At 38.4% G+C, this 15248-nt stretch overlaps 1 protein-coding gene across 5 annotated transcripts in view; it reads left to right on the plus strand.

The window, feature by feature from the left end:
- LOC105479981 (MAGUK p55 scaffold protein 7) overlaps positions 1-15248 on the plus strand; it is a 249974-nt gene that overhangs the window by 99207 nt on the left and 135519 nt on the right. For 4 of the 5 annotated variants that reach the window (XM_011738350.3, XM_071070317.1, XM_071070315.1 and 1 more), the window contains exon 3: positions 6470-6588. The exons of the other annotated variant lie outside the window; for it this stretch is intronic. In XM_011738350.3, the coding sequence (XP_011736652.2) occupies positions 6470-6588 (119 nt within the window). The remainder of the gene's footprint in view (positions 1-6469; positions 6589-15248) is intronic. 5 annotated transcript variants of the gene reach the window in all.

Raw genomic sequence — 15248 nt, forward strand, 5'->3', positions numbered from 1 at the left:
GGCCCTTCAAGTATTTCTCTTTTGCTGCTGGCCTGATGTTAAGTTTTGTCAGAAGAGGGCACTGGATGGGACGATGCAAGAGGAGGAGGATGCCTCTCTTCCTTATTCTTGTGTTTTCTTATTTGCTTTTTCTTCCTCCTTTCATAGGATTTCTAACAGCACCTGTGGGAGTATCCAATGGTACTTATCCTCTGAGTTTTAGTGACACGTCCATGGACAGACTCCCAGTGAGTCTTGTGGGCATCCCAGAGGTCAACTTGCTAGCCTCACCCTGCCTATGTACTGGAGGGGGTGTTTGCTTGACAGTTCCTGTCACTTTTATACACTCCCAGGATATTTCTGGCTTTTTAGTCCTGCTACACCAGGACTAAAAATGGTTTCCTGCCTGCCAGCCTCAAACCATCTGTATACTGGAGAAGTATTTGCTGCTTGCTAGTCCCAGGCACAGTTTTTTCTCCACTTGCATCCTGGAGATGGGTGTTTCTTGCCTGCCCAATGATAGTGGAGAAGCTTTGGCCCAAGGAGCTCAACCATCTTGTGAGCTGCAAACACACATTCTCCTGTGAGCTCTGAGTCTTAGCCTTGGGGAGGGAGTCCTCTTCCAAGGTTGTTTTCTCCTTGGATAACAGAAAAAAATCTCCTTCAGTCCTAGGTGGTATTTAGAGTTCTCTCTGACTTTACAGTAAGCGCCTGTTATAGGTAATAATTATTTATATTAAGCTTCTCTGTTCAAATTACTGCAGAGCTCCTGTCTCCAGGTTGGACCATCACTGATACAAACATAAAAGGCAGAAATTAGGGTTTGATTAATCACTAGTGTTTTCTTCAGTTTTATGGAAATTTAGTGCACTTAAAAATCTATAGATTTATGTGATTATAACTGCCTTTCCACCTTGGGTGTTCTCCAACCTAGAATGTACCCTTCCAGGTTCTGTTTTCCTTTTTCAGATCCTAGCTCAAGTCCTGCGAGTTCCAGTGTAGCCTTTTCTTTTTCTTTCTTTTCTTTTTCATATATATATATATACACATATTTTTTTTTTTTTGGGGATGGGGTCTCACTCTCATGCCCAGGCTGGAGTAAAGTGGTGTGATTATAGTTAACTGCAGCCTTTACCTCCTGGGCTCAAGTAATTCTCCTGCCTCAGCCTCCTGAATATCTGGACTACAGGTGTGCACCACCATGCCTGGCTAATTTCTTAAATTTTTTATATAGACAGGATCTCACTATGTTGCCCAGGTTGGTCTCTAACTCAAGCAGTCCTTCTGCCTTGGCCTCCCAAAGTGCTGAGAGGAGTGAGCCACTGCACCCAGCCCCCAATATAACCTTTTCTGACCTGCATTGATTGCTCTCATCTTTAAATTATTACAATTCTTGTACTTATCAATCAACTGACCCTTGACATATTTTAGTTTTGCTGTGGTGCTTTTTTTTTTCAGTTATAAAATATGCAAATTAAAAAATACTGCTTTTTATCTACTGGAAAATTTTATGAAATAATTTTATTGAAATGCTTCACCTGCGTGTTTGACAGTATCTATTGCATGTACCCAAATATAAGGTGAGATTTTTTTCCTCCTTAAAATTCTTTCTCAGAGAAGAGAGAACTGCTTTATATTTCAGTTCTTACAAAATCTCCTGTAGGTAACTTTCTGTTATTTCACTTACACAAAATATGTTGAATGGAGAAGGCACATTGTTGTCATATAACCTAAATTCAAAATTTTGGAGTATAGTTTTAGAGGCCACCTGACAGAATTATTTTTTTAAAAAGCACACTATTCATCAAGACAATGGGAGAAAAAAAGGTTACAAAGAAGTTTAAGCCAGATTTAATTATTATTCCTTAGGGAAAGGTTGTGACCTCACATTTGCAAATGTTAAAGATACTTAAAGAGTAGCTTAGTGGTTCTGTTGTAGAAATAAAAACTATACAGTTACAGAACAAATAAAAAACTGATCAGTTTTATGTAAGTTTCCCATGACACTATCTCACAAATAATCAAAAATATGCTACATCTTAAGCAGCTTATTTAGAAATGAAAATGATATATTTTAACTCTGAAATTTAAATTATTTATAAAATTATTGTAAAGAAATAAAACAGTTTCATGAAATATGCAAGTAGGGCCCAAATCAAATACCTAAATTAATATATTTTACCTTATAGGTAATTTAAGGTATGTGTTCCTAACTAAACTGCAATTTAAATTTTAGAATCAGGCATGAGCATTTTATCAACATCTGTAAAAACCAATTAGATATTTGAATTATTAATTAGACATAAACAGATGTTAATAATTAGATATGTATTTCATTGTCACACTAAATGTTCATGTATTTATTTGGAAGAAAATGTGTTTTGGATCTTTTCTTGGGCAAATAGGAGAGCCTTATATATATAGGATTGCTTTATGTTGGGGCATATTCTGCGTCATCTAAGATGATAAGACCTCTGGGGGCAGAGAGTTGTATGTTCTATAAGTTGTATCTCCAGTGACAAGCATAGTATTCTGAATATAAGAACTAAGTAAATTTGATTCTTAGGAACTTTGCCTTTAAAGAGGGTCTTAGTCAGTTTTGTACTGCTGTAACAGAACACCACAGACTAGGCAATTTGTAATGAACAGAATTTTATTGGCTCACAGTTCTGGAGGCTGGGAAGTCCGAGATCAAGGAACCAGCATCTGATGAGGGCCTTCTTGCTGCGTCATCCATGGCAGACGGGCAAAGAGACGGAGTAGAAGACTGACTCACCTTCATATAACGAACCCATTCCCAAGATAATGAGCCCAGTCTTACAATAATGGCATTAATCTATCTTTGAGGGCATACCCCTCATGGCCTAATAACCTCTCATTGGCCTCCACCTCCCAACACTCTTGCATTGGGGTTTAAGTTTCTGATACATGCTTTTTAGGGGACACATTCAAACCATAGCAAAGACCTAACTCAAGTGTTTACTTCTTTTCTGAAGACTTTCCTGATGTCTTCTTCCTCATTGGCAGGAATTGACCACTTCCCTTGCCATTGCCACAAGACTCTAACCTTGCCCTGGACTTACTAATAGACCTGTCTGTGCTTGTCTACTGCACTGCAAACTCCTGAGGACAGGAGCCGTGACTGATTTTTCTTAGATCTTTAGAACCTTGAGGAGTGTTTCATTCATGGCTACCATAAATGTTTACTGGAATCAATGAGTTTGAATGACTAAAGAGTGTAGAGTATCTCATTGTCTCAGTTGTTGCCCAGAGACCAAGTAGATTTAGGTAAATTCTTAAAAAATATCTCCTGCTATCTAAACTGTCATCATTTGCCCTTTGAATCTCCACGACCCAAACCATTTGGATTTCACAAAATTCTTCACCATTAGAACTTTAGGAACTGAGTATAGGAGTATTTTAAAAAACATGTTAAAACACAGGCCCCATTTTATGCATGGCCAGAGATGGTTTCTAAGGCCCATATAATTCATTTGAGTGGAAGTAGTTGTCTGTATTACTTACCTTCATGGAGACTGCACACAGCTCTGGCCTGGTAGCTCCTTTAATCATGTCTTTAATTTCTGGTTGGCACTGTCCGGTCTTTTCTTGCTGTGGTCATGGTTACCAGATGTGGTAGTTGAAGGGAAAGGACAGCTCTTGTCGCTAGAGTGCCAAACTATGGTGGGATATTAGTTAGGATTGCATAAAACTAGTAAAAACCAGAAAACTCTGCTTTATGAGCTTCTGCTAACAGAAAAATTATTTTTTATAAAAACTTAAATATGGCTTATTCCCACAAAATGTAAGCAGTACTTGGGTAAAGTTAACACTTTCCATATGTAAAAAACTAGCGTGGTTTTATTTCTGAGTATGGTATTGTATCCAATTGCAATATATAGCTAAGCTATTGTTTTGACTTTGAACCATTGAATTGAAATGACATTTTCATTCTAGAAGAAGACATGTTAAGCAAAGCAGTGCCTACTCTGTGCCAGCCACAGGGCTGAGTGCCGCCATGTGCATTGCTCTATCGAATTCTTACAACAACCGTGTTTGTCATTTTTTTTGTATTAGCATTTTATTTTGAGATAATTGTAGATTCGTGTTATGATCCCATGTACACCTCACCCACTTTCTTCCGATGGTAGCATCTTGTATAATTATAATAGAGTCTTGCAACTAGGAAATTGTCATTGGTACAATCCTTTGATCTTATTCAGATTTCACGTTTTATATGCACTCATTTGTGTGTGTCTCTGTGTGTTTGCGTATTTAGTGCTATGCAATTTTTTTTTTTTTTGAGATGGAGTTTCACTCTGTTGCTCAAGCTGGAGTCCAATGGTGTGGTCTCGGCTCACTCCAACCTCCACCTCCGGGGTTCAAGTGATTCTCCTGCCTCAGCCTCCTGAATAGCTGGAATTATAGGCGTGTGCCACCATGCTGGGCTACTTTTTATATTTTTGGTAGAGATGGGGTTTCACCACATTGGCCAGGCTGGTCTTGAACTCCTGACCTTAAGTCATCCGCCTGCCTCGGCCTTCCAAGGTGCCGGGATTATAGGCGTGAGCCATTGTGCCTGGCCATGCTATGCAATTTTACCACACTTAAAGGTTACTATTTCTTTTTAAACACGTGAGGGAAACAAGGCTCGGTTAAGTTACGTGAAACGCTCTAAGTATAGACTTTGAGTTTGAATCTAGCTCTGTTTGATCCACACTTTTGCTTTTTCAGTAACGATATGATTAATAACAGTAATAATTAATAATGACAATGACTAAAACTTACCGAGTTTCATATGAAACATGTTGAGTACTTTTTATGTGACAGGGACTGTTCTAAGGTATTGAGTCATTTAATCCTCCTGACAACTTTTATCATGTAAATTATATCACAGTTGAATTAGTCTCCTTAATTAAACTGTAAGTCACGTTACCAAGGAATAGGCAATTATTTTTACAGCTCCCCAAATCAATAATAAAATAATGAAATTCCACTCTCTCTTTACATAATTTCATGTTTTGACTTCCGACCTTAACCACTGATCTTGGCCATTGTTGATTACTTTCATATATATAATGAGACCTGTATTATTACAGATTGAGTTAGGTTGAGATACCTTACAAATAATTTTACTAAATTGTAAATAACAGCTGTTGTAGGCAGAATGCCAGAATCTTAAGGGAATAGATGTAAAACACCAAGAATACTTCAGAATGTAATTGAGAGAAGGTTTTTTTTTTTTTTTTTTTTTAAGAGTGTTTTAGCTTTTTATTTTTATTTTTGCCAAATAAGGCCCTAGGAATGTTTAAATTTAATCAGATCTCCCAAGTTACGCATCTTAACTTTCAACGTGGTACCTAATGCCTTTAGTTGTGAGTTATCACTGATAAGCAGAATCAGCATGCTTCAGGAAGATAATAGATAGACGAATCATCAGCCCGTAATTTACTATTCCTTGCTAGTTAAATCTCTTGTAAAGCTGTCCCTGTGATGAACAGCAGCACTTACTCAGACCAAAAATAACAACAGTCCCATGTGTTGTAGGTCCCAGGAGGTCTTGGTGTTTTTGTAGACAGCAGACAAGAAATAAAAGGAATTTTGTCCTTTTTACCTCATGTAATCCCACTGGAAAATGAAACATGTGCTATGAGTTGATATTGACTCCTGCCAGGTCACCTCCCTAAAGAGTCTCGGGCAGGCACTGTTGCAACATTTCTTGGACAGGAGTGTTACGGGCTGTGATGGAGATGGATGGTTTATGTAGCACGCTACCGTGGAACACTGCACTACTGTCTGCCCCTAGGAAGTGTCTAGTGAGGACTCCACGAGTAACCCGCATCTGTTACTTTAACTCTTTCAGAGGGTATTACATAAACTGTACATCCCCCAATTGTAAACCAAGTTTTACGTAGCTTTTTTTTCTTTTTAAATAGTTGACTGTAGTAATGCAGAACCACGTATGATTTCTTTTCCCGTACTTTGTAGGACTTTCTTTTGGATGTTAGATAATGCAAGTATTTTTGAAACTATATGTTATTAGGAACTATTTGGACACTACAAAACCCCTTTAATGGGCCACCCTATCAATTTTCTGTTCTTCTAAGGAAGTTTTTCCTATTCATGACTCATTTCACTCTTTGGCGTAGATTGAGGGAAATGTAATAATGATTAGGGAAAGGAATGTATGTGTTTTCTTCTTTTTCTGAAAACCTGTACACATTTTCTGTCTCGGGTTATGTAAACTTGGATGGCTGTAGAATGTTGACAACTGTGAGAGGTAAAAACGAGTCTGTTAATACATACCACTGCTTTGGAATTCAAAAACCAGAAAATTCCCCTTTGGTTCTTCGGAGAAGTGTTTAGCTTGATGGCCCGGAATACAAATCCAGTAAAATCGGTATGTTCCAGCTGTCATTTACACACACCTTAGGCAAAATTAATGAGATCACTCTAAGATTACACTTTGTGTTTTATTTTCATTTTATAGGTCTGTATGAGCTGTTGGCTGCTCTGCCAGCCCAGCTGCAGCCACATGTGGATAGCCAGGAAGACCTGACCTTCCTCTGGGATATGTTTGGTGAAAAAAGCCTGCATTCATTGGTAAAGGTAAACCATGCTGATGTCAGATTCTCTTCGCAAAAAGCATATGGAAAAATATTTGGGGCACCACCAAGTAAACCAGAGATCAAATTGTTGCTCTCTGAAAACAAAACAGCCTTGTTCCATTCACCGACGGGCGTGGAAGTTGTTAAAGATTCTACCAAAAATACATAGATGATTTCACTTAATGGTGGTGAGCTGGCTCTGTATACTAATGTAGCAACCATGTGGTCACCCCCTTGTTTAGAGAAAGAATATGAAATAGTAGCAGGAAGGTTTAGACTCTTTTACGGTCAACATTCATGAGCTGGAATTTAACTTAAATAAATGTTCACAGCAAAAATTAGAAGGAATCTATTTTCTGAGGTCAAGGATGGCAGCAGTTCAGTAGCCACATTAATTTAAAATAATTTCCTTTAACAAAGTCAACTGAAATTCTAGTAAGCTGTTTCTTTTATTGGCAGCACTCCATTGAAGTGGTATTTTGTATATAAATACACTGAAGCCGAATGCGAGTAAAAACAGTTTTTGGAGACAGTTTTAGTAAAGCATCATGCCATGAAAATGATCAGCCAGCAGAAATCGGGTCTGGCCATACAGCAACATTGGGAGTGATCAGAACTCCTAAAATAGTAAAATGAGAACAAGAAGCTTACTGGAAAATATGCCACTTGTGCTTCTGGAAATATGAATTGCATTTTCTCTCATCTAACTCAAGCTGAAAGAACTTCAGAGTCTTTCTGGAGTTTGTGAGGAGGTAGAAACCAGCGCCTCAATGATAACCAGACCTGTATTTTTAAATTCAGTGAAATTTGTTATGGTTGCCTGTCATGATAAGAGGCTTTTAGTTGATATAGAGTATTCGAAAATGAGCAACTTCTGAGCTGCAATTGCTTTACAGAACAGGATTCCTATATATTTTTTCTTGTCGAATTTACTGAAATTTGTGTACTTCCAGCAGTGACAGTTCTTGAAATGGAAGTGTTGGTATGTGGCATTTCCCTGGCGGTACATTTAAAGACTACGTTTATTTGTTCATTTCTTTATTTTTTCATAACAATGTAATTTCCACGGCATCCTTGTGCTCTAATTAATAGTTGCCCTCTGGGGGTTTATTCGGCATGGTCTCGGGATTATGACTGATGACGTTTTGTGACTTGGTAATAAAATCATAAAAATATTTTTATGTTGAATGTATGGAAGTTGGATAGCTATGGGTTTATTTAGATTGAGTTGACCTTTTGATAGAAGGAATAAAATAAATTTGAGATGGCATCATCATCCTTTAATCATTAAATAGGCATGCCTCCAAACAATGGATGCATATTCCTTTGTATGTATTTATAACATAGCTACTATCTCAGTTTCCTTACCTATAAAATTAAAGTTATACTATCTGTTTACAAGGTTGTTTGTGAGTTTCAATAAAATAGCGAAGATCTGAGTTTTTTGGTAGTTGTATAATGGGGTTAGGCAAATTTAAGTAGGCATTATTAAGGATTGAGGAAAAAGTTAATTATCGTAGCATGCTAAGGATCAAAAAGGAACTACAGAGATGGTTGTTATTTCTATTAAAAGCATGAAACTAATGCATAAAACAAATTCTGAGTTACACTGGCTTGAGTTTTAAGCTGAGGCTGTTTTTCAAAGTATATGTCAATACTAAGTGGTTAGAAAGCATAGCGGAGGGTATTGATATCTGATTTCATAAAAACAGTGGAGCAAATAAGCTCATGTTGCTAGTATTTAGATAGCACAATAACACATGTACTATTCTAAATGTTTTCCAGTAATTGCTATAAAATGTATTTTCAAAATTAGTTTTATTACATACCTCTAGTACATTCTCAATGTCTTAATAGTTCCTGCCACCCCCAACTTTTATCAGACACAGACCTCAAGTGTGTCCTTTGACTGACCCATTCTATTCATTTTCAAGTATGTAAAGTCTACAATACTTTCAGGAGGCAGGCTCCTGGGACTGGAGATTTAAACAGCTGGAACAAACCGCTTAGCTGTATTCCAAGCGTGTCTATTTAAGCTTGAAGGAATAGAAGGCTTCAGCTTTTGTACGTAGATCTTGGTAGAGCTGAAAGAATTCGTTTGAAAAGATTTGTGGTAGAGTGAATCAAAATTGCTTTGGTTTTATGCTCTTCTGCCTGCAGTCGAAGCTGTTAGGCTGTGATTTAGAACTGAGTGAACACAAAACTTGATTTTATTCTAGAACGGAATTTTCATAGTTGTTATCGTGTGTGTGTGTGTGTGTGTGTGTGTGTGTGTGTGTGTGTGTGTGTGTGTGTTTAAATGGGCTGAGTGCAGTGGTTCACAGCTGTAATCCCAGGCCATGAGTTCAAGACCAGCCTGGGCAGCATAGCAAGACCCTCTCTCTAAAAAAAAAAATAAATAAAAATAAAAATAAAAATTAGCCAGGCATAGTGTGGCATGACTGCAGTCCTAGCTACTCAAGAGGCCGATGTGGGAGGATCGCATGAGCCTGGGAGGTCAAGGCTGCAGTGAGCTGAGATCACACTACTGTGCTGCAGTCTGGATGACAGAGACCCTGTCTCTTAAAAAAATGTTTGGGGGCAGGCTGTAAATCAAAATACAATTTTAAATACATACACCTCTTTGGACTAGGGAAAAATATAAAGAGGAAATTTGGGTAATACAGTCTCTGTGACAGGTTCAGCCACCTTGGGGTATTGGGCTACAGGGCAGGTATATGTAGGCTGTGAGCTTGTCACTAAAAAGGAAATATGGTGATCCTCTAGGGTGTTAGCTGAGGATGCTTTTGAAAAGAAAAACTCCTGAATAGAAAAGTTGAAGAACAATAAAAACGGTGAGCATGAGGCTTTAGAAGTATCAGGGGAAGATGATACTGAGAGAATGCCTGGGAAGTCTCATATTGATATGGTTTAGCTGTGTCCCCACCCAAATCTCATCTTGAATTGTAGCTCTCTTAATTTATATGTGTTGTGGGAGGGATCCCATGGGAGATAATTGAATCATGGGGGTGGTTTCCCTCATACTCTTCTCATGGTAGTGAATATGTCTCACAAGATCTGATGGTTTTATAAGAGGAAACCCCTTTTGCTTGGCTTTCATCTTCTCTTGCCTACCACGATGTAAGATGTGCCTTTTGCCTCTGCCGTGATTGTGAGGCTTCCCCAGCCACATGGAACTGTGAGTCCATTAAACCTCTTTTTCTTTGTAAATTACCCAGTCTCAGGTATGTCTTTATCAGCAGCGTGAAAACTGACAAATACACATTATCTGTGGGATGGAAATACATTGTTTATGAGGGTGGGAATAGAAGGATATCAGAATTCACATGAACTAGGGAATGGTTCATCCAGGACCCATCTCTTGCAAATATCCAGGACCATATATTTTGTATCTCAACCTCATTTCTAGATTTAGTTTCTATTCTTGTGGGTTCTTTTTTCCTATTGAGATCTCTTTACTTATTATACATGTTATTTTTTTTTAGTTATGTTTGTGTGTGTTTTTGTAATCTGGTTTAAGTTCATTTTAAAACAAGATATGGCATAAAAACTTACTTAAATACTATCTTTCTTTCTTTCTTTCTTTTTTTTTTTTAAATTCTTTGAGACAGAGTTTTGCTCTGTCACCCAGGCTGGAGTGTAATGGTGCCATCTTGGCTCACTGCAACCTCTGCCTCCTAGGTTCAAGTTATTCTCGTGCCTCAGCCTCCTAAGTAGCTGGGACTACAGCCGCCTGTCACCAGGCCTGGCTAATTTTTGTATTTTTGGTAGAGATAGGGTTTCATCATGTTGGCCAGGCTGGTCTTGAATCCTGACCTCAAGGGATCCACCTGCCTCGGCCTCTCCAAGTGTTGGGACTACAGGTGTGAGCCACTGCACCCGGCCTATGTTTCTTTTAAATAAGGCTGTAGTTCTGTTTCCTGCAGAAATCTTTGTTTTTAACTCACAACTATGTTAGATTTCTAGGATAAGAATATGGAATTGTTAGTACCTTTTAAATAGTTGTGTTATGTTTTCCCCTACCCTTTAAAATAATTGTGTGTATATTTGGGAACAGGAGGAAAAAAATGTACCAATCTCAATTTTATTCTTTTTGGTATATTAAAGTATTTCAACAAACCCAAATTGATATTTTCCAGATAATTTTCCTCATATGATTGAATTATTGTGTGTGTTTCTGTGATTTCAGCCTTATACAAGTAATGATAAATACTCAGAGCCCTGTAACATCTGGTTACATTGTTTTAACTGCATATTTTTTAGTTTTGGGGGTTACAAAGTAGGTATATATTTTTATAGAGTATACAATAATTTTGATACCAGCATACAATGCATAATAATCACGTCAGGGTAAATGGGGTATCCATCACCTCAAGCATCTATTTAACTTTGAGTTTTGATGGACTGATTGATATTATTTGTTGAGTACATACTCTATGCCAGTTACTATATGGACTACTAGGGCTAAGATGTCCAACTTGTTGGGCACAATCCCTTGCCTGTAGGGGCTCCAGTCTCCCAGAGAGTTTATAAATGAAGGGATGGATGATTACAGTATTCTAAGATAGGTCTCATTTGGAACTTTTTAGGAGAGACACAAGGTAACTCACTCAATACTGGCCTCAGGGGGGGCGGTTCATGGAGGATTTGGTATCTTAAGCTAGAACCTGCATTTGGAATAGGAGTTGCTCAGGTTGGACTGGGTGTGGTGGCTCATGCCTGTAATCCCAGCACTTTGGGAGGCTGAGGCAGGTGGATCACTTGAGGTCAGCAGTTCGAGACCAGCCTGGCCAACATGGTGAAACCCTATCTCTACTAAAAACATAAAAATTAGCCAGGCATGGTGGCACATGCTTGTAATCCCAGCTACTTGGGAGGCTGAGGCATGAGAATTGCTTGAACCTGGGAGGCAGAGGTTGCAGTGAGCCAAGATTTTGCCACTGCACTCCAGCCTGGGTGACAGAGTGACATTCCGTCTCAAAAAAAAAAAAAAAAAAAAAAAAAAGGAGTTGCTCAGGTTAGAGTTTATGGGATGGATCAGGGCATGGGATGTCAGGCAGAAGGAATAATAAATGCAAACACCTGGAGGCAAGAGCGAGCGGTCCACCTTTAGGATGGAGGTCGACAGATTGTTTTGGCTGATCTGTGACACCAGGAAGGCTGTGGGCAGCCGAGGGTGGCGGGAGAGATGAACAGCGACCTATTCTTGAGTGGCTTTGTAAACGACAGAAGGTGAATGGACTTTCTTCTAAGAGAGTGGGAACCATTTCATGGAAAGGTTTTAAGGAGAGAAGAGTGAAGATAATCAGGTTTTTCTTTTAGAGGTAAACTGTGAAGATTGGATGGGACATGAGATTCCCAAGTCAGAGATGATGTTGGCAAAGTGTTGGAAGAGCCTCACCTGCCTGTGGGCTGTTCATTAAAATTATGAAACTGTCCTGTTGTAAGCCACCACCAACTATTGTTTATGCCAGGCCATTGGGGGTTGGAAGAGGGCACCAGGAGACCTGTATAAGCTGAAAGATACCAAGTACCTGTTCTTACATATTTTGACCATTTCCTCAGAGGAGATGAGAGGTAATTTTAGTTTTGGTTATGTTTGTTTGGTATCTGGGGTGTAATCAAATAGAGCACCTATTGGATATGTGAATCTTTTTTTTTTTTTGAGATGGAGTCTCAGTCTGTCACCCAGGCTAGAGTGCAGTGGTGTGATCTTGGCTCACTGCAGCCTCCGCCTCCCATGTAGTAGGATTCTCCTGCCTCAGCCTCCCGTGTAGCTGGGATTACAGGCGCTTGCCACCACACCTGGCTAATTTTTGTACTTTTAGTAGAGACAGGGTTCCACCATGTTGGCCAGTGTGATTTCGAACTCCTGACCTCAGGTGATCCACCTGCTTCGGCCTCCCAAAGTGCTGGGATTACAGGCGTGAGCCACCGTGCCTGGCCTGGATACGTGAATATTGAACTGAGGATGATTATGTTCTAGATTGGAGAGAATAGATTTGGGAGTAGGGCTGCCGGATAAAATATGGGACATCCTGTTACAGTTGAATTTCAGATATGCAATGAATAGTCTTTGTTATAAGTGTGAACTATGCAATATTTGTGTTTTCACTACTGAAATCTGGCAACTCTATTTGGGAGTCATCAATGTTTAGAAGGTAACATTCTTTTGGGAACAGATTTATTGAGATGTATATTTCACCTACTGTCCAATCACCCACTTAAAATGTACAATTTAGTGGTTTTTAGTACATTCATAAGGTTGTGCAACCATTACCAAAATCAATTTTATTGATTTTTATTTATTTTGTTCTTTTCCTGTCCCCACAATCAATTTTAGAACCTTTTTATCACCTCAAAAAGAAATCCTTCACCCCTAGCCATCACTCTTCAATCCTTGCATTCTCTCTCCCATCCCATCCCTAAACAACTGCTAATCCACTTTCTGTCTCTGTGTATTTGCCTATTCTGAACATTTCATTTAAACAGCATTATCCGTGGCTTTTTTGTAACTGGCTTCTGTCACTTAGCTTAATGTTTTCAAGGCTCACCCAAATTATAGCATGTATCAGCACTTAATTCCTTTTTATGACTGAATAACATTATATGGATGTCACACTTAGTTCATCCTTTCATCCATGGATGGACATTTGGATTGTTTCTGCCTATTGGCTGTTATGGTGATGCTACTAAGAACATTTGTGTATAAGTTATTGAGTAGATGTATATTATCACTTCTCCTGGGTATGCTACTAAGAACATTTGTGTATAAGTTATTGAGTAGATGTATATTATCACTTCTCCTGGGTATGTATCTAGGAGAGGAATTGCTAGGTTAAATGGTAACTCTTAAGTTTTTATGAAGACTTGTTAGACTTTTTTCCTAAGTGGCTGAACCATTTTATATTCCCTTAGCAGTGTATAAGCGTTCTGATTTCTCTATATCTTCATCAACACTTGTTTTTATCTGACTTTTTGATTTTTACTATCCTGGTGGGTATGAAGTGATATCTCATTGTGATTTTGATTTTCTTTTTCTAGAAGTCTAAATAATGTTAACCATCTTTTTATGTGCTTATTGGCTACTTGTATGTCTTCTTTGGAGAAATGTCCAACTGGATCCTTTGCCCATTATTTCTCCCATTGGATTCTTTTTAATTAATAAACTTTACTTTGTAGAACTGTTTTAGATTTACATAAAAATTGAGCAGATGGTAGAGATAGCTCCCATATCTCCCTTTTCCCCTTCCCAGTTTCTCTTATTATTTACCTCTTGCATTGGCATGGTACATTTGTCAATTAACGAACCAATATTTGTTGATACATTATTATTAACTGAACTCCATTGTCTACATTAAGGTGTATTCATTGTGTTGTATAGTTCTAGGTTTTGACAAATGCATTATGTCTTATATCTATTATTACATTGTCATGAAGAATAGTTTTACCTTTCCAAATCTCCTGTGCTTCACCTGACCTCCCTCCGCAGCTCAGCGATCACTGATAGTTTTACTGTCTGAATAGTTTTGCCTTTTCCAGAAGGTCATATCGTTGGAATCATACAGTCTGTAGCTTTTTCAGATTGGCTTCTTTTACCTACTAATAAGCATTTAGGGCTCCATCAAGTCTTCTCATGGCAACATAGCTCATTTCTTTACTTTGTATCGCTGAATAGGATTCAGTTGTAGATAAGCACCATAGTTTGTTTCTCCATTAACCTTTTGAAGCATGTTCATTGCTTCCAGTTTTGAGCAGTTACAGGTAAACATTCTATAAACATTTGTGTGCAGGTTTTTGTGTAGATGTAAGTTTACAACATATTTGGATAAATATCAAGGAGCACAATTGCTGAATCATGTGGTAAGACTATCTTTAGCTTTTTAAGAAACTGCTGGCCAGGTGTGGTGGCTCACACCTGTAATCCCAGCACTTTGGGAGGCCGAGGCGGGAAGATTATGAGGTCAGGAGATGGAGACCATCCTGGCTAACACTGTGAAACCTTGTCTCCACTAAAAATACAAAAAATTAGCCGGGCGTGGTGGTGGTCGCCTGTAGTCTCAGCTACTCAGGGGGCTGAGGCAGGAGAATGGCATGAACCCAGGAGGCGGAGCTTGCAGTGAGCTGGGATGGTGCCACTGCACTCCAGTCTAGGTGACAGAGCGAGTCTCAAAAAAAAAAAACAAACAAAAACCAAAACTCATTGTCAAACCCAAGGTCACCTAGATATTCTCGTGTTATCTCCTAGAAGTTTTACAGTTTTGTGTTTACATTTAGCTATATTGTCTACCTTGAGTTCTGTGTCTAGATTAAAATGTCTGCATATGAATATCCAATTGTTTTAGCATCAGTTGTTGAAAAGACCATTCTTTTTCGTTGAGTTGCCTTTACTCCTTTGTCAAAGATTAGCTTTTATTTGTGTGGGTCTATTTTTGGGCTACTATATTCCATTATCTATTTGTTTATTCTTTCATCAACACATGCTATCTTGATTACCTTAGCTTTATAGTTAGTTTTGAAGTAGGGTAGCGTCAGCCCTCAGACTTAGTTCTTTTTTGATATTGTGTTGACTATTCTGAATCTTTTGCCTTGTCATATAAACTTCATAATCAGTTTGTCATGTCCACAAAATAATCTGCTACGATTTTGACTGGGACTGTG

The sequence above is a fragment of the Macaca nemestrina genome, chromosome 9 (genome assembly GCF_043159975.1).
Source record: "Macaca nemestrina isolate mMacNem1 chromosome 9, mMacNem.hap1, whole genome shotgun sequence".
NCBI classification, from domain to species: Eukaryota; Metazoa; Chordata; class Mammalia; order Primates; family Cercopithecidae; genus Macaca; species Macaca nemestrina.